This window comes from Parasteatoda tepidariorum, chromosome 10, assembly GCF_982258835.1.
Source record: "Parasteatoda tepidariorum strain Cologne lab strain chromosome 10, Ptep-v5.0, whole genome shotgun sequence".
Lineage (NCBI taxonomy): Eukaryota > Metazoa > Arthropoda > Arachnida > Araneae > Theridiidae > Parasteatoda > Parasteatoda tepidariorum.
In genome coordinates, this window is record NC_141764.1 from 40,799,292 (window position 1) to 40,822,908 (window position 23,617).

Here is a 23,617-nt window from a genome sequence, read left to right on the forward strand (position 1 = left end):
AATATGCATATTCTAAGTGGACCTCTTAAGACAAAAATATTATTTCTTTTCATTAAATAGAATCATCACTCAAAATTATTAAATTTTGAGTGATAATATTTAGAGCAGCATTTTATTGCAGAGCACATCTTATATTGTTCAATAAATTAGCAATAAAACTGAATGATATCAAGACCTGCGTTTTCATCTTTAAGAACTAAGCCTTTACATAACGTGCTCGCTATCTTGTAGGCAAGAACATTCGGATAGTGTCATCGGCTTCATTAACTTTAAATTAAATTATAACAAAAACTATTCCCGCATCTGGTGGCCACAAGTTATCACATTTTATTTGTGTGTATTATTATAGATATATGGTTAGTTTATGATTGAAGAATCAGAAAGATGGATTAGTCTGTTTAGTATCTTTTTTTTTTTCAGTGAAAAGAAATCTGTAAAAAAATAGAATACTATCATCTTAGCTAATTTGTATATAATTATCAGGCATAATTTACTTTTAACGGTATAAGTGTAATATTAAGCAATTTGTTGACATTAATATTTGATAATGGAGAATTTCAAAGTTGTTAGAATTCCTTAAATTCATTTTTTAATAAAAATAAAAGAATTTTCTTTTGTAGTTTGAAAGTAGTCTAAGTTTTAAAATACAAGTCTAGTTACAGATTCTTTTTTTTCTCCCAATAACCACTTTTGACGTCGAATCGGAATTTGTTTGCGTAAACGTTCAACAATAAATTAAAGAATGTGGTTAGTTCTTCACGGTTAAATGAAGCCCAACTGCTATTTTTCTAAGAAAATGTTTCTTGCTGGTTGCAATCCTTTTCAGCAAAAATGGCCAAAGTAAAAGTGACTATCTTATGTCAAGAAGTGTTTTGCATAGTATATTGTTATATTCTCATTACGCAGCAGGTATTCGTCTTACACGCCTCAACTCAGTACCCTTTCCAACCGGCTCAATCATTCACAACACACATCGGGAATTCTTTCCCTTTTGTATAGCGATTGACACCACTACATTCTTCGATCAAGGTGTGCTGGCCTCCTTCTCCGAAAAAATATAAATAAATAAAACGGAAACTGTATGTGAATCCTTCTTGCTCGTATATTTTTAGAAACATTTCGCCCTAGATAATTTTTAAAAAAAATAATTGCTGTCGTAATTTTACAAATGTTATTAATTTATCTATTTAATTATCTTTTTCTTATTTATTTCTTACGTTAGAATGCTTTAATAAGTCACATAGGTGCTAAGCATTGTTTATTGTTGCAAAAACAAAAGTTTATATAAAACAGAACTAAAGTAATTCAGTTGTTTTTAAATTTTCTCTATAGAAAAAAAGTATAAACGATAAAGAAATTAATACAATTAAAGATACTATCTGATTAATTTTAATATTTTGGAAGGCTTTTTCTAAATTTTAAAAGTATTTTTTATTACACTCAGTTTTTTAAAAAATTAAATAAATGAATAAAGTAAACAGCACATTGGAGCGGGAAGCGGGAAGGTGATAATGTCCATTCCGTTATATTAACATTTTAAATAAAACCTGTTGATACTTGAGTTTTTTTAAAAGTAAAATGTTTCATTTATGTTCTTTTTTTCAATATTAACGTGAATAATTTTAATAAATAGAAATAGTAGTATGTTACATGGTTAATAGCATTAAAATAACTTAAATCTTGAAAGAAAATAATAATAATAAATAAACACACTGAATAATTTTTTTTTTAAATTTAATTAATGAGGTAAAAACATTTCTAATTTCTTAAAACAAAATAAGAAGAGATACATGCAATGTCAGAAAAATCAGTGCAAGATTAAATTTGCTACAACCGCAAAGAAACATCAAGTTAAGCCATATTTTCTATTCAACTCTAGCCAAAGTATTGTGCGATTCAAAATTTGATTAACGCAAAATGAAATTCATTTATACGTTGCAAAAACAAATTACAATTTTTTTTTAGAAATATATCACTTTTTAGTCTTAGACTTACTTTGAATAATTATTGCTAAATTATTTGAAACGTGTACCATTGTATTTTTTCGCAATAAAATTTAAAGCATAATATTTACTTCACTGATAATTTGAATATAAATTATTATATTATACTCGATATGATTGTTTTAATGCAGACATGTTTGTATATAATAATATTTTTTTTTTATATTTTGCTATATTGGAGACAATAGTTACAGACAGAAATCATACGTTTTGGGGCGGAAAAAAAATAAGGCACAAATCGTTAGTCTAGAAAACTTCTAGAAGTTTTTATTTTATACTTTGGTTGATTCCAGGCGAAAATCGTTTAATATTTGAACGCGTAGTTAGTGATTCTAATCAATGACATAGCAAGGTTTTTGATTTTCATTCACAGATAGGTAGCGTCTTAGGTACAAATTGTGGATTTTTATTAGATAGCTCAGTTCTTGTAAGTATTGCGGAGGGTAGAACAAACTGGAAGATATTTGGGGAAAGGATAAAACGTCTATTGGTGATGAAGGAAAATGCCCAAATATCATTTTAATTACTCACAAAAGGTAGATAAGTACAGAATAAGATAGAGGAAGCTACGAATAAGAAAGGGATGAAAAGGTTCCTTTCCTAGTTTTTCAGGAATACGAACTTATAGAATGCATGGTGTCATAAAATTATCCCCGCTCGTTCTTCCAGGCTAACAGTAAATACTTTTATACGTCGTCTAGAACAATCAAACTTTCAAAATATTTTTGAAATAGAAACGATTTTTTAGAAATTTTATCCATTCCTCATATAAGAAGAAAAATTATTGCACTTTCTCCTAAATTGGAACACATAGAAAAACGGCAGACCACATTCATTCATAACGAAAATTACTAGACTTAGTCCCCCTCGTTTCCTCCCTTGTGAAACAGTTGATTTTTATTTATTTTTTAATTTAAGCATACATAGACAAAGAGGTTATTCAAAAGAAAATAAAAGGAAAATTATGACTGACTAGAACTAAAGTCTTTTTCAAATTGTATTCAAATGATTAATTTATTGACAAAATTTGAAATTTATTAAAATTGCTAAAATCGAAACAGAACAAAAAACTTAGGTAACTGTTTCCAATTGCGTTATTAGAAAAAAAAAAAGAAAATTTAAAAAGGAGAAAAAAAAAAGCTGAAAAGACAGCAAAACAACTATTGTTTTCTTTTTAAGAATTTTCTTTAAGAAAAAAAAAAGATTTGATTACATAAAATATGATAGAGTTTTCTTATGTCTACCAATATTAATCATCAGATTTTGAATAAATTGTTTTGAATTAATTTCAATTGAATGGTACCATTGAAATAAATTTATTTTATGAATATGCTTACATTTATTTAATGGTTGATTTTGTGAAGTGATTTAAAATTTAAATATAACTATACAATGTAATTTCTTATATCATTGAAATCTTTAAAGTTTTAAATTGTAATTTCTGCGCAATTAGATTTTTTTGAACAAGTATTTTAAATTCCTTAGAAGTTCTGTTTTCAAAATCTTTATTAAATATTCTAAATATTGTTAAATCTGTTTTAAGATTTGCTGCCAGCAAAAAAAAAAAAAAAAAAAAAAAAAGAAAATGCCCACAATATTTAAAATCTTTTAATTTTTAAGTACATAGTTTTTAGACATTAAATTTCATTATTTCTAATAAAAATCACATTTCTTATTTTGAAAAAAAAAAAATTTAAGAAGAGAGAAAAATAACTAAGTAGAGGAAGTTTATTTCTTATAATTTTCTGTTTCTACTTTGCATTAGTAACAATATATGTCTCTGCTTAATTATTTACTTACTTAATTATATTTTTTTTTATGTATGCATAAAAATAATTTCTATTTTTTTTCTTAAATCTATGGGAAACACCATAAACTAGGGTACGTAGTCGATCAGAGAAGGTATATATGAAATTGAAAATGCATGAAAAATTTGCATTTAATAATTGAAGTATATATTATTTTCCCCTAATTAAAACAATTAAAATTTAATTAACTCATGTTATTGTTTAAAGAGAGAGAGACTAACAGTTGAATTATTAGACATTATTTACTAAAAGAAACTAATTAAATACAATAGAAAAAGTGTAATAGAAAAAAGGCTAGATATCTTTAATTTTATCACCATAGAAAAACCAACAGTACTTAGTTAATATTATATTTATAAATCTGATGAAAATTGCACGACCTTTTGGTGTGACAATGTTTGAATATGAATTTCTCTAACTTTTTTTTCTCCAATATCAGTTTTATCTATATCTTTTTCTTAAGGTGTTCCGTGTTTTTTCCTTATTTTTTACGATGATCGCTAATCTCTCTCTCCCAGAAAAAAAAATATAGTATAATTTTTTCTTGAATTTAAAAAAAAACCCAACAGAAATTGAAGTGGTTGAATTTTGTGTATTTTTCTTTGGTGACGTTTACTGTGTGCAATTCCTTACAATGCCTTTCCGCAGCTATTGTAATTCCACAAGTAACAATGAAGAAGGAATAGACAAGTATTGAAAGAATTTCTGCCTCTGGTAACTGTGGGTTAGTAGGATAGTTTAGATGTCCTGTGGTGAAGAGGAGTCAAAAAGCTTTGTGAAATTTTTCTAAGTAAAGCAAATAGTGGACAACCGTATTGTGCAAATCATTACTCAGAATGCTTACAAACATTAGTCTTTCCCTTGCCGCGAAAAAAAAAAAAAAGAAAGAAATATTCCTAAGGGAGTACTACCACAGTAATATAAATTTGAAATAGAACACTGAATGATTTTTATGAAGAAAAAAATGATTACGCATAATTAAGAAAAAGAAAAAAAAAGAAAATATTTATTATTTAAAGTTTGTAAAATATTAACACTAATCATTAGCATTTTGAATAACATTAAAACGGTTTGATATCAATGAGGTTGAGAATCAATGAGAAATAAAAGTAGTATTTTGATCGATAAAAACTTGATTTTTGTATGACAAATGAAAGGCTTTCAAACATTTTCGAAAATTTGTTAGGTCGTCTATTTCTAAACATTTTCTGAACAAAAATAAACGAAAAAGATATTGAAAAAAGTAGAAATACTGAAAATTCCTTAGAATAAATTCGTATATTTTCTTACATTGAAATAAATTTGTAGACATTAATGTATTGTATTTTCAATATTTTTATGCACCATAAAATATTAAAAGATAATGTCTAAGTTTCTTTATTCGCGATCAATATCGAGTAACATAACGACGCATATCATAATGAAAAATATAAGTTTTAATGTTGTTATAAATTTTTAAATTTAAAAAAGTAACTAAAACAAGAAATCAGTCCTTTTTCAATTTCAAACCTTTTTTTTTTCCTTTATCGATTTATGCGGCGTATTATTATTTAACAATAAAGCATTGATCTTTATCATTCGAAAGTTTTATGTAAGTGTTCCTGAGGTTTCCTTGTGTACCTGCTCAAAAGCACATTAATTCGTATATGTACGTATAAAACACTACATTTCCTCTGTGTACTAGATATATTGTTCTGAAAAAAAATTCCCCGAGAAACTATGTAATTAAAATTTTATTCCACTTTTTAATAAGAAAAATTAAGTATAAGGTAATTGCTCAAGCATCATAACCTCCAAAGACTTGAGAATAAGAATTGTATTAGGTAATTAAGTTGAAATATCAAACAAATTTCTGTATGCGCTAATAACAAACGCTTTTTTTTATATTACAAAAGTGTTTTTTTTCCTTCTTTCTTTTATTTATTCATTTTTTTTAACCACGGATGTATTTTAACAAGTGTAAAAGAAATGTTAATCAATGTTTGACAGAATTAATTAAACAACTTTCTTATTCCTATGAATAGCGAATATTTAATGTGGTTAGAGTGAAGTACAGTTTCGTCAGTTTAGGCTATTTTGTCAGTAAACTCGACATGGAAATCCAATATGGCAACAGTTTATTTTACGTTTCAGTTAAAAGAAAAAATTTTAAATTCATATATACTTATATTTAGCACAATTTTAACAAGTCAAATTGCCACAAATGAACATAGCCGTTGATTAAATGGTTCTTCTTTCTTTTTTTTTGCTTCAAAAATAAAATTTCATAATGTGATATGAAAAAAATTATAATTTCGTTTTGAAGTTTATAGTGCTAATGCAAAGAAAAATTATTAAACCGAAGAAATTAATATATGTTCCATAATTATTCGAAGTTTGCTTAACGGTTGCTCTATGACAAACTCTTGTGGCTAAGAGAAAAGAATTATTAAAGTATAGCAGCTCTTAGGAATTCCCGCGAAGAATAAAAAAACGCTATGTTTTAGTTTTAATTGTAATTTGACACAATTATAAATTCTTATTGATTAAATAATTGTAAATACTTTAACATCAATTCTGAAAAACATTTATTTATTTATTTATTTTTTATAAAAAAGGGCTGTGAAGCATTTCGTTATAGCACAGGATACGTCCATTTGTTGATTTAAAACAGTGTCTTTTTTGTGAAGTTTGCATTAGAAGATAAAATTTGGTGTTTGGCGCTTTCTCTAAGAGTCATGCCGGCAATTTTTAAAGTTAAGAATAGCAACCTTAGGAGAAAACTTTTCAACAATGCATAGGGAGGGAACTAATTGATGTTAACTGACAATCCTATTTTCTCCCCTCCCCCAATGAACCCCAACAACCGCGAAGCTACCTTCCCCACCTTATATACCTGGAGAGTCACGAAACAACACCTATCCGGAGTTTGCATGTAGATGTTTTTTCGTGACGCTTCGGAAATAAGGGGTTAAAGTTTATATCTTAACAATTAGATATCAGTTGCACATTAATTGTTTAATACATGGGTGCACATTAAAGTTACTGTAGCCCGAATATTTTAATATGCAATTAAATTTTTTCAAAAATCGACTTCTTATTTTAATTTGTAATTCAATACTTTTGTTTTGTACAACTTGGTAAAAATCTGACAGTAATGTTTAATGTTCCTTCAAAGATGAAAGAGTCCTACATAAAATTTTGATTAAGTTGCGGCCCGCCATTTGATTTGTGTTTTTAATTGTGGCCCCCGGCCTCGTGTAAGTTGGAAACCCCTGCTCTAGATGAACTGTGACAAGACTTGTGTGAGACGAACTAACGCAGACCCTTTTTATTGATGAAAGTATAAAAATAACTGCCAATTGATTTTCACTTGAATGATTAATGGTACTTGAATACATTATTCAAAGAGCAAGAATATACATTGACACCTTTTGCCTTGATTCTTTTATATTTTTAAACATTTTGGTAAAAATCCTTGGCCTTAAAGAAAGTTATAGTCTTCTCCCAGCAACCACTTGAATTCTAATGAAAAGATAAAATATGTTTTCCTATTCTCTAAGCATTACTGATTACGTTAGCGATGACGCAACATGTTTTTAAAAGATCCGCCTTGTCTATAAATGAGTTCTTTAAAAACAAATTTAAGAACATCAGAAAGATTTTTTTTTTTCCAAACGATTTTTTCTTTTTTTGTCCAAAGACGATTTTTTCCTTTTTCAAACATAAATATATATATTTATTATGATATTTGGAGCTAGATGGCGAAAAAGATAATAAAGTTGTAGATAAAATGTTTTACTGCAAATAAGTTTTCTTCGTCAAAGGTGAGTTTCTATTTATTATAATAATATTTTCGAAATATCACAGTATATTAGGAAATTAATTGAGGTAGCAATATCACTTGAAATTTCTACTTTCAAAGTTTGCTTGAACCCAAAGCTATGACTTTAAGATATAGCATTTCAAATGGTCTTAGGCTTTATGTGAATAAGATACAATTCTGGCAATCAAATTTACACACTAAGCCAGCATCTATTTCAAGATGGCGTGTTATTCTCCATAAACTTTTTTCTGTAAGCTTGCCAGGTAAGGCAAATTTTACTTTTATTGCAAAATAAATTGCTGACAGAATTATTTCTAACAAATTTTATTTATTAATATTGGTTTTAAGAGATATTTTATTTAATATTTTATTTAATATTATTCTAAATTATAAATTTTGTTCGTAAGTTCGTACTAGGCCAGGGGTGGCGAACCTTTATGCACCAACGTGCCATTTTTTCTGCAAATTTTTTTAATGAGGTCATAGACGTGCCGACAAATAGTTTTGACTTCATGATTATTGGGTAAATAATAATACTAAATACTATCAACTCAAAACTCTTTATTTACAGCGAAAAAAAAATTTCTTTTGCAATGTCTCAATTAAACGCATAATTCAACTTAAAATAACATCAGTGTGATTTCTGTTGTTGCAGATTGGATGACAAATAACTTATATTAGGGTTATAAGATGTTAGTTTAAGCAGAACTGTTAATTTTTTTGCTAGTTATTTATTGTTAGCTTGTTTTTTTATGGTTATTAATTGCTTTTTTGGAATTATTCATTTTTTTGCTAATTTTTTGTGAATTTTAATTTAATTGTTAATATGCTTCATAGTGAACTTTGTGATCGGTGGCGTGCCCAAAATATTGTGTCGTGCGCCATAAATGGCACGCGTGCCATTGGTTCGCCATCCCTGTACTAGGCTTTCACAGCGCTAACTGAGGAACTGTTTAATTAATGGAAGTAATAATTAAAGCAACGGTGCAGACATGGGACCCCATGACCTGAGTATTTGCAGACGCAGATCCAAAATAGAATTTTTTGCAAATAAAAAAATAATAATTTGTAAGCATCCATGTCAATTATAATAATTCACAAATCGTTTGTCTTTTTCATTTAAATAAAGTCCAATGACCTTATTGATCTTTCCTTTTGTTTGATTCTGGCTCAAACACATATCGTTTAATTCATTTTATTGAGTGCATAGCAGCATTTGTATTTGACACAGTATAGCTGCATCCGGGTCTTGTTTCATTTGGATCACAAGTTTTAATTAAAATATATATATTCTTACAATTATGACTGCTTTTATATTTTATTAATGATAGGGAGCGTCGTTAGCATGATTTACACATTTTTTTTTCTTTCATGGAAGTAATTTTGCCCAATGTCAAGTCGAAAAGCGTTAGCTTGTTTAATTATATTTACATAATAGTTTTTTTTTTTTTAATAATAGTTTAGTTTATATTTACATAATAGTGGCTTTTTCTTAGAATATTATATGATCTTTAAAATTAATAAATTTTTGCAGAGAATCTCTAAAATTTGCGATTTTTCTTTTTCAAAAAAAAAAAAAAAATAAATAAATAATAAGTTTCTTGGCAAAATTATTTTATTGATTTCGGGACATTTAATATTACTATAAAAGATTTTAAAAAATTATTCAATTACAAATTAATTATCAAAATAAAGAGAAATAATTTGGGTCTGTGATATTTAACTATTGATGGCAAGCGTACAGTGAGGGAGGAAAAAAGAATCGAATTACTAGTTCTAATGACGGGATTTTCACGATTTCAATGGTTCCTCTCCATGCAACGCAAATGCGAGTTAGTTTAATTAAAAAGTCCTCCACGAAGGCGAAATTCCCCCAACTGTTGATCCGCGAGTTCCCTTGTCTTCTGGGTTGGGTTCAAAATTACGAGGTTACGTAGTTGAACATTTGTAGTAATAAATCCAACCAAAAAATCCAACGATGGCTACAAAGTGTAATAAAATTAATCAATGCTGAGCTGTGATTTCTTAGAGGATAGCGCGTTCGCTTTCCAATGAGGTGAACCGGGTTCGAATCGCGGTTATGGCTGGTCCTTGGCCAAAGGCTTTGTTTGCCAGGGGCTGGTCGATACGAATTCTGCAGCCGGCTTGCACCGACCTCAGTACTGATGTAAAATATCATCAGTGGTAGACGGATTATGGGCTCGAGTCCTCATGCCATAGGGAAGTTTTCGTGGTTTTCCTCTTCATAAAACGCAAACGCGGGTTAGTTCCATCAAAAAATCCTCCACGAAGGTAAATTTCTCCCAATACTTGATCAAGGAGTTCCCTCGTTTTCTGGATCGGGTTCAAAATGACAAGGCTACCGAGTTGAACATTTGTAGTCCTAAATCCAAAATAAGGTGGATAGTTCAACGTCGGTTATATATATATATAATTTAACTAATTAATTAACTAATCAATGCTAATTATTAAATAGTTACGGAAATAAGGTCCCAATAATTTAGTCAGGAGACTATTCGAAGGATTGGACCTCTAATTAATAATTTTATTTTTTGGAAATTTTGCAAACTTTAATGGAAATTTGGAAAGCAAAGCGAAAAAGTTTTGCACATAATTATAAAATTCGTTTACCAAAGAAATCTATCGATCTATAAAATAAAATAAATTTGAATAATTGTTTATTATTTTTTAGTATTCAATTTAAAAATGGTCGAAAAATATTTGAATTGTAAGGTATATAAATTACAACATTTTAATTTATATAATTTTGAAAGAAATAGATCTGACAGTTTTGAGAAAATATTTAAAACGTCTCTTTCTTTCCCCTTTCAAAAAAATATTGCGGACTTTAAATACCTAATTGGTCAAAATCAATATCTGAAGAAAAAAAAGTATATATCTTGTCAAAATATGTTTTTATGTTTATTTCCTTAAATAGATGCTTCTAATGAATCAGCATATTCAGCCACTAATAAAATAAACTTTAAAATAGTAAATAAGATTCGGATCGTACTTTTTCCCTCTCCACAAACTAGCTGGATGGAAAATGATTTTGCTTATTTTATTGCAAATGGAAACTAAAAAAGAATATCAAACATGTGACTTAGCTGATTCCTAATTGGCTGCAAAAAGGAACGAATCATATTCTTCAAATCCTCAAAATGGTATCTGATTCAAAACAAAGATGATTCAATGGTACATGATTGAAAGGCTAGTCATGATATGTTTAACTTTAATCTAAGAAATAAAATAAAAATTTTCAAGTTCTCAATTTACATTTAGTGTTGGAATAGTCGCCTTTCATTCTGTTTGCTCGTTACGAACACAACCTATCACTTAACGCCTTTATTTTGTTGATTAAAGTAGTCGTTGCTACACTACTCAGGAAGGGGTGTTTACATATTTATCCTGTGAGTTTCTATTTATTCTTTTTTTGTGTGTGTCTGTGTTATTATATTTAAAATATTACCGGCATTTTGTTTATCTTAAACTGCAGATTCGTTTCGTTTTGATCTGTAGGATGTTTTATTATGTAGTAGTTTTTGAAACGTTATAGGTTTATTAATTTTTTTTTTTGCATTAAAAAGAAAATTTCCTAAATTCTTATCAATATTAAAGCATGATGGGTAATAATGTATAAGTAGTTGAGCAGATGTTTTTTTTTCCCCCCATTTGTTTGATATTTTTGTACGAACATAAATTCATTTATTTTTAAACGCATTAGATTATTATGTGGGGTCTATATTTATTAAAATTATTATTTCAGTGTTTATTCTCTTTTCTTATGAATTCTATGTGAGTTTAACTTATGTATTTATTTATAACTAAATGTATCTTTTCTTCATTTCTTATTTTACACACCAGAAATACATACTAGGGTATGTTTTTTGCATTAAGCATTTTCCCATATTTTTTTATAAATACGAGAGAGATCTCTTTTTTTTAGAAAAATTTTAGATATCAAATTTGACACAAGTAAATTTAAATTTTATTAAAAGTTAGAGATATGTATCAACACAAAATCTTTGCTGGGTTGTAATTGCTTCAAAAACTGACAATGCAATAATAGAAAACAGCTAAATTATTCATGTATTAAATTAATTATTTCATATCGCTGTTTAATTATAATATTTTAATTAAGCAAACATTTTATTTTCTATTTTTCAGCTAATCTAGTCTGTGTTATTGTGTAGCATTTAGAAATTATTTTAGTAAGCTTTTGTGTGAAATTATATATTCAGATTGTAATTGGAATAAGTTATTACTATTTAAGTTACTAAGTTAAAGCCTATTTTAGTTTAAATTTCATTTAAAAAATGTTTAAAATAAATTGTAAAATTTATTGAAAACTTATATGGGTTTGGCTGTTACAATGGTACACTTTCATCAGTAGGATAAATTTTCTAATCCCCTACTGATGAAGATGTTCCATTGTTACAGATGTACCATAGTACACTTTCATCAGCAGGATAAATATTTTTATCCTACTGATGAAGATGTACCATTGTGACAAAAATATTTTTATCTTATTGTTGTGGCACTAAAACATAATATGTTTTTAATAAAAGTTTACTAATTATTATTTTAAATGTTTTTTTAATCTACTCCTTATTTTATCTCGAGTTAAGCACTGCTTAGAATATATATCTTATGGCATTAAGCTGTACATTTATTTCAGTGCAAATATTATAAAGTCTCAAAATCTACTTAAATGATGAATGATTGAAATTATTTCTCAAAACATCTGTGATGCATTTATTTTTATAATTTATTCATTGTGAAATGTCAGAATAATGATTTTCCGATGCTTTAAAATTGATATTTATCAAATTCATATTTATATTGTCAACATTTTTAAATGTCAGGCATATATTTTTTCCCATGAGCTATAAATGAAGGGGTCGTATTCAGCTAGTACAATATTTCGATTCTGTGAACATCATTTGCTGAAGGAGGGGGTGGTGTATATATGTCTTTCTCTATAATTAAAAATCTCTTAAAGCTCCCTACAATATTTCAGATAAATTCAGAAAATTTTTATGAATCATCATCATGCATTAAAGCTAAAAACGAGAAAAAATAATTAATCTTTCTGAAAGTATTTAGCAGGCATAAGAACATGTTTTCATTCAGGTGAAATTTAGCGAGCTATTTCACAGTAATTTTAATTTCGTCCACTCATAATTTAAACCCTTGCGTTTAACTTTTAAGACCTTAAAATGTTTAACTTGTATTCAGTTCTTATATCATAGTCTGTTTTTTAAGGATTTATTATTAAAACTGTTATGCAAAAAATCATTAATATATTTCATTTATGTACTTGAATAAATATTATTATTCATATTTTTATTGGCATATTCTATGAATTGTTGAAGGTCAAATATTAAATCGTAATCTTCCTATGCAACTTAACATGCATTAAAGAGAAAATATCTAGGGGAAAAAATTTATTACATAAATATAAACTTTCAATACAGACTGATATGATAACAAAAGACTTGGAACATGCTAAATAAAAAGACAAAAAAACCATGAATTGTTAGAAGTGCAGATTCCTTACTATTTTTTCCTATATTTTATGAAAATTTATGCTGTTGAGCTAAAATTTACAAAGAAAAAAAAAGGATTGCAAATTATAGGAAAACAAATATTTTCATTAGATTGATTGGAAAATTAAGGTAATAATTGCATTATAATTTTGACTTCACTGAGTCTAAAAAAAACTCTCCAATTAAATAAATAAATAAAAATAAATTTTTTTTCTGCTCAAAACTATAATGTCTACTTTAATATGTAATTATTATTATATTAGAATAGCTTCAGAGAGATTTATACACAAATGTTTTAAATATGCTATAAAATACTTCAAGTGCCATATAATTTTTTGGCTATTATTCTTGGGCATTGATGATTTCAAATAGTTTTTGGCGAGGTTTAACCACTATTTGATACTAGTCATGACAAAAAGTAAAAAATGAAATTCTACAGCACATTGAAATCAAAATAATTAAACACAATTTTATGCTAATAAAAAATGAATAAGAGTTTTAACTCAGTTTTGCTCATGAAGTTGTAATATATAATAAAATCTGTATTTCTTACTAAAAAAAATAATAATAAATAATTTGAAATAAAAATTTGTATGGTGACAACCAAAAATGTATAATGTCCGATCATGCAAATTAGGTTCCGGGAAAATTTTGTTCTACCTAAACTTACAACATGCCCTCTAAAAAGTAAAAGTATTTTCTATTTCGTTAAATATTACACAAATCATGTTATATGTCAAATTGTGTATTTATAAGTTTGAATTCTATGGTCGGAACTTTAAATCTAGTTTTATAAATTATTACTTCTTCAATATAGTTTTATTTTTATTGATTTTACTTGTATTATTTATGCTAACTCTTCAAGCATTGTGTAAAATCAACTAATTTTTTTTTCTTTGTAAATAAAAAAATTCTCAAACATTTTAATAATTATAAACTTTCTGAAAATATTTTGAAAAAGTTATCCTAACCAGGGTTGGCAAGGTTTAGGACAGAATGGATTAATCCGCGGTTTAAGCCGTCCTGTCCAAAGCCCCTTTGTCCAAAACCCTTTTACTCAAATTATGTCACAATTTTATCTGAACAATATTTAAGAGGTAAAATAATCATAGAACTAATAACATATTGATAATTAAATATACTAGAGAATATTTGTTTTTAAAAGAGTAATGTTTTATTAATATTGTTTGACTCTTCAATTTAAACAAAGGAAGATTAATGAGTAATCAAGTTCAACTGGTCCTCTCATTCAATAGTACATAACTGAAGTTTGGCTTTGCCATACAGGTAAAAATATTAGGGACTAAGTGCTTGGTTCGTCATAAACAGGTTTATTTATCTATAGTACTATTCAAGAATACTTTTATTTCATTCATGTTCAATTCTTTTAGCATAGTGGTGATACATCACCAGTGTCAGTAACTGAATCTGATGTTATGTCCTTCAAAACTGTTAATACATTTTTCAGTTATTTTGTATTTTCAATTTAAACTAATATATTTATATTTAAAAACATTTTTTTTTTAAAATAGATGTCTTTTTTATCATTCTGTGATGGAGATTTTATAAAAATTTTTAAAAAAAATATTGTGAAAAATAAAAGGTTAATTTTTGAACAAATTTAGTATTTTTTTTAAGAATTATTATTTTTAAATATTGCCATATTTATCCTTATGCAAAAATATTATTTATTAGTATTAAAAGCATATTTATATTTAAAGGATTAGGTATTCACTTTTGTTGTTCAATGAATTGTGGAGCTTCAAAAATTATAAACCTTTTCCTATTATATTATATTATTTTCTTTTAATAAGTTATAGTAAATTGTATAAAAATATCAAATATTTATTGATACATGTAATTATTATTTGTACAATGGTTACACCTATAGAATTTTTACTCTTTACCAAAGTTCAAGGTTTTGGACACTTTAAGACAGTTTTACCCAGTTTAGGACAGTTTTACCCAGTTTAATACAGTTTTACCCAGTTTAAGACAGTAAAACCCACGTGTCCTGTCCAAAGCCAGTTTAAGACGTCCAACACCCCAACCCTGATCCTAACTAAAAAAACACTATAATTTTAAAGGAAATTTCAAACCATAAAACTGTGTTTTGGGGAAAATATATTAGACTCTGAGAATTTTCTGCTCCCCTAGATACAACACTAGGTATTAAATCTTACTTTATTTTTAAAAAAATAAAGTTTCCACAGTTATCTAGTTAGAATAGAAAATTAATTTTGGTATAAGATGTTAATAATTGTAAGGGTACAATGGAATAGTTGTAAAAAAAATAATATATGATAAAAAATAAAATGGAATTGCTTATTTGAATATTTTGAGGTTTTGTAGCAATTAGTTTTGTACTGAGAAACAAAAGTGATTGTGAGGGACTCAACCAACAGAGAATTTTTTTATCATTCTTATTATTTTAACAAAAATTGGTTGTAAGGCAAACTGTAAAACATTCTATATAGTATAACTGCATTTTTTCATCAATATCAAAATATAAAATACTTGTCTATTATGTTCAAAAATAATTTTAAGTTTTCTCATTTTGTTATGGTTAGTAATTAATATTCTTCAATTAAATTGCATATTAATTAATATCTACTTTCTGAAATGTTTCCTAATTAATAATATATCGCACCCCTGTGAGAAAAGTGTCCTGACTCTAAAATGCAGCATTTGAGTAAAATCAACTTAAAGAATACGATAGACTCAAAACTGACACAACTGCTTCCGGTTGGATAAATAGCGAGTTCGAGATGTGATACTTTTTGAGGTTGATGGGACACTTCATACGTAGTTTTTATTGACATAACATCAAAATTGTTGTTTTTTGATTTGTGTCACTTTTCTTGCAAGGGTGCGATATATACAACTTATGTTCAGACGCATTTTGTGTTTAGTACAGTACAGAACCCGTTATCCGGAAATCAGAAAACCGGAAAACCAAAAAACCGGAACGAAATTCGATTAGTTTTCCCGCCATTATAAAAAAAAAAAATTTTTTTTTCCTCATAGGATTTTAGGATTTTTCGTTCTTATTTGAAAGATGTTTACCTTACCATCATTTTGGAAATAATCATTAGTGTATTATTTCATCGTTTTTTCTTCTTTTTAACGTATCGTTTTTTCTTCTTTTTTTTCGTTTTTTCTTGTTTTTTCTTCCAACTTTTTTTTTTTTTTTAGTTGGGTTTAACTATAAAAAAAACGGGTTTTTGTAGCGATTCAGAAAACTGGAAAAATCAGTTATCCGGAATATCGATGGTCCCGATCGTTCCGGATAATCGGTTCCCTACTGTACATTTAATTTTTTTTTTGTTTCATGCACTTTATTTCACAAGACTTATTTCTGAAATCTTTTTCTTTTTTTAAGAATAGAAGAAGTCATGGCTCCCAATCAAAGAAAAGTATATGTAGTTGGTGTGGGAATGACAAAGTTCACTAAGCCTGGCTCTACTGGAAATGACTACCCAGATTTTGCCAAGGAAGCAGTTACAAAAGCCTTGCAAGATGCTAAAATAGCATATGATGCTGTGCAGCAAGCCTGTGTCGGTTATGTTTATGGGGATTCAACTTGCGGACAAAGAGCCTTGTATGAGGTTGGAATGTCAGGTATACCAATTATAAATGTGAATAATAATTGTTCTACAGGATCTACTGCTTTGTTTATTGCCAAAGAATTAGTTGAAGGTGGTATTTGTGATTGTGCCCTTGCTCTTGGTTTTGAAAAAATGGCAAAAGGCTCTTTAACATCAAAATTTGATGATCGGACTAACCCAATGGATAAACATGTCTTGGTTTTATCTAATCGCCATGGATTTGCAGCTGCGCCAGTCGCAGCTCAGTTTTTTGGTAGTGCTGGTCGGGAACACATGGAAAAGTATGGTACTAAACCTGAACATTTCGCTAAAATTGCCTACAAAAACCATAAGCATTCAGTAAACAATCCATATTCTCAATTCCGTGATGAATATTCTTTGGAACAAATAATGAACTCTCCTGTTGTTTATGAGCCACTAACAAAATTACAGTGCTGTCCAACGTCTGATGGTGCAGCTGCTGCTATTCTTGCAAGTGAAGATTTTGTGAAAACTCATGGATTAGAAAGTCAAGCTGTTGAAATTTTGGGAATGGAAATGACAACAGATGTTCCAAGTGCTTTTGAAGAGAACAGTAGCATAAAAATGATTGGATTCGACATGACCAAAAATGCTGCCGATAGACTGTTTAAAAAAACGGGAGTAAAGCCGACAGATGTTGACGTAGTGGAATTACACGATTGCTTTGCTACAAATGAGCTCATTACTTATGAAGCCCTGGGTTTATGTGAAGTGGGTAGAGGTGGTGAGTTGGTTGATACTGGCAATAACACATATGGTGGAAAATATGTTGTTAATCCTAGTGGTGGATTGATTTCAAAAGGACATCCTTTAGGAGCTACTGGTTTAGCACAGTGTTCAGAATTATGTTGGCAGTTACGAAACCAAGCTGGGAATAGGCAGGTGCCCAATGCAAAATTGGCATTGCAGCATAATATTGGACTGGGTGGGGCAGTTGTTGTTACTTTATACAGATTGGGTTTTCCTAGTTCAAGTGATTCTGATATTGTTCCTCCTAAAGAAATCTTCAAACTAAAATCTGCTAAGTTTTTTGAGAGAAGTATCCCATTGATAAAAACAGCTGAAGGCATGGTTGATAAAAGATTGAAAGCATCTGCTAAAATCAGAGTTAATGATGATAATTCTGATTACGTTGCAGAAGGATGCATAGGCGTTGATAAGGGTAAGATCTTTGTGTCTTTCGATCCGAACACTAAAACAGATCTCGTTATAACGATCGGAGATGGAGCTTTATTTGATATTTTAAATAAGAAGTCTACTTTTGAAAAGGCATTTTTTGCTGGGAAATTAAAAATTAAAGGAAATATGGGACTAATCACCAGATTCATGTCATTGAAAAATGTTTTGTTGTCTAAGCTGTAAATGAAATTAATTATGACTTAACTGTCTAAAAGTAAATGTATTAATACATAGGACAAAAATTATTTCAGTATATAACAGTTATTTTTCAGTTAGTGCCATTCTAAGTTAAATTTTTGTTTTGGACTGCCGTAAGTTCTTAACTGTCTAAAAGTAAATGTATTAATACATATGACAAAAATTATTTCAGTATATAACAGTTATTTTTCAGTTAGTGCCATTTTAAGTTAAATTTTTGTTTTGGACTGTCATAAGTTCGTTAAATCTTTACAACTGTTTTTTTCTTCCCTCATCTAGTCTTGCATTAAAATCTCTTAATGTATTGTTGTAATATAGGATCATCATTGCAAAATTCAAAGCTAAATTTTATGGCTTTTGTTTTTCATAATCAAAAACCAGATTGATCTTTATAAGAAAATAATTTAATGCTTGTCAGTTTTGATAGTTTATTTATTTATGCTGATTTTTTTAAACATAATATTTGTGTGATTTATGAAGTGATTTTCTAATTTGTTAAAGTAGCTGTTACAAAAAATACCAAAGAACTCTTTGTTTATACTTTTGTTTTATTATTTTTTTCTTGCTACGTCATTTAAATGTTTGTGGATGAATAATTATAAAATACATTTTAAAACATTCTAGATAAAAAGTTTATTGAATCGATTACATTTTTAATTCAGTAAAATCATTCTAACCATAGCTACTTTAATTTTTATGGGAGATATATTGAAACCAAATTTGAGAAAAAGAAATTTTTAGAAATTAAATGATAGTTAGCTCCATAATGAAAATATATTAAAATGTGATTTAGAATTATATATTTTTTCAGTTATAAAATATTTTATTGTTGTATATTGTCACTAGTCTTTTTTTATGCCAAAGACTTTTTTTCTTGTTTTCATTAGTAGTTTAATTTGTTAAGGCTGTGAGATATAATTTTAAAGTTTATTTACCGATAGTTAACTTTTTTTGGAGCTTTATGAAGTCAGTAAGTCATAGTTCTGAAATAAAATTAAAATATCTTTATTTTAATATAATTTTCTTCTGGATTAGATATGTTTTTATTTTGATGTATGTACCTTTTCTTTAAAAATCTTTTCCATTGTGAATGGCAAAATATCACATTTTTATATTTGTCTTGTTTCTTTCTGTTCCTCGTTTCTGAAACATTATTTCGTTTCTTAAAGATTTAGTTATTTTTCTCATATGCTATATCTATTTTATGTATTTTAGTGTGTCTTGCTCTGAATAAAAAAATATTTATAACCCTGTTTTTATATTCGTCATACTTCTTTCTGTTCCTCATTTCAAAAACGTTATTTAGTTTCTAAAAATAAAAAAAAATAAAAAATTCGTATTTAGTATCTATTTTGAGTATCCTAGTGTGTCTTGCTCCGAATGAAAAAATATTTATAACTGTAGGATTTTTAATTACTGACATTTAACTGGAAATTTGCTTATAATTTATGATGGTCTTATTATTTAGGATCATAAGGTAATATATAGCAAAATAAATTTATTTGTATGCAAAAACATGCTGTTTTAATTTTTTTTAAAGCTTAACAGAATTTGTTATTGTATTGGGAGAATTTAGTTTAGCTTTAAGCTTTTATGACTAAATACAGTAACATACTTATGATGTAAGAGCTTGTATACATATATACTGGACTGGGTTATAAAATAACTGCTTCGTTTAAGTTTCTGACGATCATACTGTTCAATGCATTAAAATTTTACTTAAAAGTTTGTCTTCATACAAAATTGTCTAGAAATATGCATTCAAAACCAGAGTTAAAAACATTAAATTCTCACAATTACAACGATTGAATTTTCATAATACAACACCTATCTTTTCTTACTGAAATGTGAATCTCACAGTAAAAACTAAAATGTACCAGAAATGAAGTTAGTGGTCCTATAGGACCACCTAGGTATTCATTTAGTGAGTGAAAAACTTAATGTTGTCGACTAGCTAGAGAAAAAAAATCGAACTTAACAATTACATCAGTCATTTTATGATGCGCATCAAAAATCATTAACTGCCATTTGTTACATTCTAAAAATATTTAGGTCTATCATCTCATAAGACATTAAAGATTCGTATTTATTAAAATTAAGGGGAAAAAAAGCAAAAATATTAGTCAATAGTTTCAATTATGTAAAAAATTATAAATAAAATCAATTCTAAAAGAGTGAAAACCAAAGCTCAGCCCAACATGTAAATTTGAAATATTAACATTTAAATTTAGTTAAAAACTTTTATATCAGACTCTTTCAGTTATTCCATTCAAAAGGTTTTAGAACTAAAACCTAACCTACGAGTAGAATAATGAAATTTGTACTTTCAGTTATTCCATTCAAAAGGTTTTAAAACTAAAACCTAACCTACGACTCTTACGAGTAGAATAATGAAATTTGCACTACAAATTTTTTAAAGGTATAGAATACGGTTCCAAAAAAAAAGAAAAACTATTTTTCGTTACTATTTTGTAACTTCCAAACATATTTCAAGGCAGCAATTTTTTAGCGACATCTGTAGAACATTAGACAACAATTGTCGCTTGACGTGATCCCTAAAAATGTGTCTATTAATTCTATTAATATTAAAAATTACAATAATTATTTAAATTTGAGTAGGAAAAATAAACAAGGAAAAGATAAAAATTAGTAGTTATGCTTTAGGTCATGCACTTATAAAGGAAGTTGTACATCTCTTAACTTTAATGTATTATTAAAAAATCTATCTGTGACCTTTCTTCGGAATAATTTCCTTTACTATAAAATGGCTAAATACCACTTCGAAAATAAAAAACCTTTTGACAAACAGTTAAAAAAATGTCTCCACTTCATTATAACCATTGTTTAGTTGAAATTATGAAATACTTTAAAGATAATATCGCAACGATTTGGAAATTTTACAGTGTATGAAAGCTTTGTTTCGGTTCAGAGGGAAAATAAGTTACTGTCTAATTTTAATACAATTCAAAAAAGAGTTCCTTGTTGCAATTTTTATTGTTTTACGCTCTTAATAGAATTTCGAAATTTATTAAAAATCTTTCCCTTCTTGTATTTTGTTAAATCTTGAACTATTTTTCCTCTGTTAAAGTGAGCTTTTAGTTTATTAAAACTGTTTTTTAAACCTCTAATACCCAAACTATTCTAAACTATTATATCATCAAAGTTTTAAATATAAAAATCAAGACTTGTTAGGTATATAAAAGATACATTAAATTAAAGTAACGAATATAGTCAATTTATAGTCCCTTGGTATGCGCAAATCAGTAGCATGTAGGGGAGGAGAAAAAGAGGACACTAAAACTTTAAAAACTTTTTATTTCAATTATGAATTTATATTTTTTAAAAAGTAAATATTTAGCTCCAGGAAAAATTTTTATGAAGAATAAAAGTATGATTTCTGAGCAAATTTAATAACGGAATTTTTGCTGCTTGAAATTAAAATATTCTTTGCATGTGCCAAAAAAGTAAGTAAATTTTTTTTATCCAATGAATAAATTCTGCTTACATAAAAAATAGGTTTATAAATACTTATTTCGATTTTGTTTTTCCTCTCTGTAACCTTCAGAGGACGTTATACCGGTGGGAGAAACTTCATGGCAAATTCAGTTATTTTAAAGTTAAGAGAGAAGTGTGTTTAGGTAAGCCAAATGGTGTACTGTGGAACCCTAAGTTTCCGTGTTAGGGTCACAGGTGTTCCGCGAGTTAGGACATTTTTAACCAGTTACGAATTTCGGAATCTGTCATGAAATTTATATTTAATTGAAATGTTCGGGGAAGAAAAAGTAAAATTTAAAAATATGTATTTTTTAACAGCAATGTATTGAATAAATAATGAAAATGGTATGCATTTATGAAAAATTACATTAGTATTTCGAATCAAATAAAAATAGCAATTAAGAAGTGTGTTTCTCGGTTAACCAATTTCAACGAAAAACCAACTTTAAGCTCATTCATTTTCGGCTTAGGCACATCCTACAATCAAAATAAAAACTAAACTAGTTGCCGCTCGAGATTTGTAAATTCCAACTTTTTGACATAAAACTAAATTCTAAGACTAGTATCAATAAAATATATGATGAAAATATTTTATACTTCATGCATTTATTAAATATTTACAACAAAAAATTAATAGTCCTTCTTAGATTAAAGTATTCACAAAGTCTTGGGGGTTCCGCCAAAAAACACGACCATTTAGTTCCATAGCTGAAAAAGACACGGAACCACAGGCCTAGAGTGCAGTTTTAAATGCTTAAAAAAAGATGTTAAAATATTAATGCAAACAAATTATTACTAGATTATTTCCTTACTGCGTTTTGCTATAATTTTTCAAAATATTAATGCAAACAAATTATTACAAGATTATTTCCTTACTACGTATAATTAATTTGCTTCTCGATATTTTGAAAACAAATGTTTTTTTTTTTTTTTTTTTGGCACTTGAAGCTTTGTGGTTTACCGTAGGTTTAGCTGAACTCCCTTTTTCTATACTTAAATTTTAAATTACTTATGAATCTTATCATATCTTTTAATGATTATGATTAGACCCTTTGTTCGCTACTGCCACAAATCCAATAGGTGTGCAAAGTTCGATGCCAGCGATAAAATATGCACTCCTTACCCTAAATATTGAGTTTTTACTTGAAACAGTAAAATAAATTGAAATAAAAATTAGTTTATGCAATGTATTAATGTTAATAGTATTAAAAAAAATTTACGCAGCTTAACTTTTGAACCCAAAATGGGAACTTTATAATAAAGTTTTAAATAATATCCGCCATAAAAGTACTCTATATTTTAGGTTAGATTATGTTTCATTTCCGTAAAAAATCGTTTTCATAGCGAAAAATTAGAAAATTGAAAACAAAACAAGACCATCTTTTTCTCTGTGTAGAATTAATTACAGTCTAATGATTATAAGTCGTTTATAAATCTGGAATAAATATATTTTTTTTATCAAAATGAATTCTGGTCTGTCAAGTGGATAATTATATAGCCCGTGAATCTTTCTTGTTTTTCAGAAAACAAGGTCATTCTTTTCTATTAAAATTCATAAATACGCAGACGTTTTTGCATTAGTTTAAAAAGAAATTCCACTTGAAAATAGAGGAAAACAATCGTAATCGTTTTCTAAAACCACTGACATATGCAGTTTTTAATATATTTGTTTTCATAGTTAAAGTTATGCATCTGAAATTAGAGTCTAATCTACGTAAAATGTTCTTTTTAAGCTCATAAAAAAAGTCAGATACAGCTAAAAAATTTAAAATCTTCTTTTGTTACAATGGAGGAGAAAATTCGTTTATATCTTAAGTCTGATTAAACAGAATGAATAGTTCAGATCTTGAAGAATCATTATAATATAAGGTTGAAAAGAATGGTTTCCTGTTGAACATCACTGAATTTCGGAGATTAATGTGTGCTGCGCATAACTGAAACTCCTGGGTGA

At 27.6% G+C, this 23,617-nt stretch overlaps 1 protein-coding gene across 8 annotated transcripts; it reads left to right on the forward strand.

Moving 5' to 3' along the window:
* Positions 1-7,369: 7,369 nt before the first annotated feature.
* LOC107441525 (sterol carrier protein 2) lies at positions 7,370-19,426 on the forward strand. 8 transcript variants are annotated; one of them, XM_021145358.4, is made up of 2 exons: positions 7,370-7,617; positions 16,553-19,426. In XM_021145358.4, exon 2 carries the CDS (start codon positions 16,561-16,563, stop codon positions 18,154-18,156), a length of 1,596 nt encoding a protein of 531 aa, XP_021001017.1. In that variant the 5' UTR covers positions 7,370-7,617; positions 16,553-16,560; the 3' UTR covers positions 18,157-19,426. The 8 variants fall into 8 exon arrangements, with proteins under 8 accessions (XP_021001017.1, XP_071040708.1, XP_015910303.3 ...); XM_071184607.2 differs by having other exon boundaries at positions 7,371-7,617; positions 16,548-19,426; XM_016054817.4 differs by having other exon boundaries at positions 7,602-7,879.
* Positions 19,427-23,617: the final 4,191 nt, after the last annotated feature.

Coding starts and splice junctions, on each gene's coding strand:
- LOC107441525 (XM_016054817.4), top strand. CDS start 7,735: ATGACTTTAAGATATAGCATTTCAAATGGTCTTAGGCTTTATGTGAAT. Junction 7,880..16,552: donor TTTTTCTGTAAGCTTGCCAG/GTAAGGCAAATT, acceptor TTTTAAGAATAG/AAGAAGTCATGGCTCCCAAT.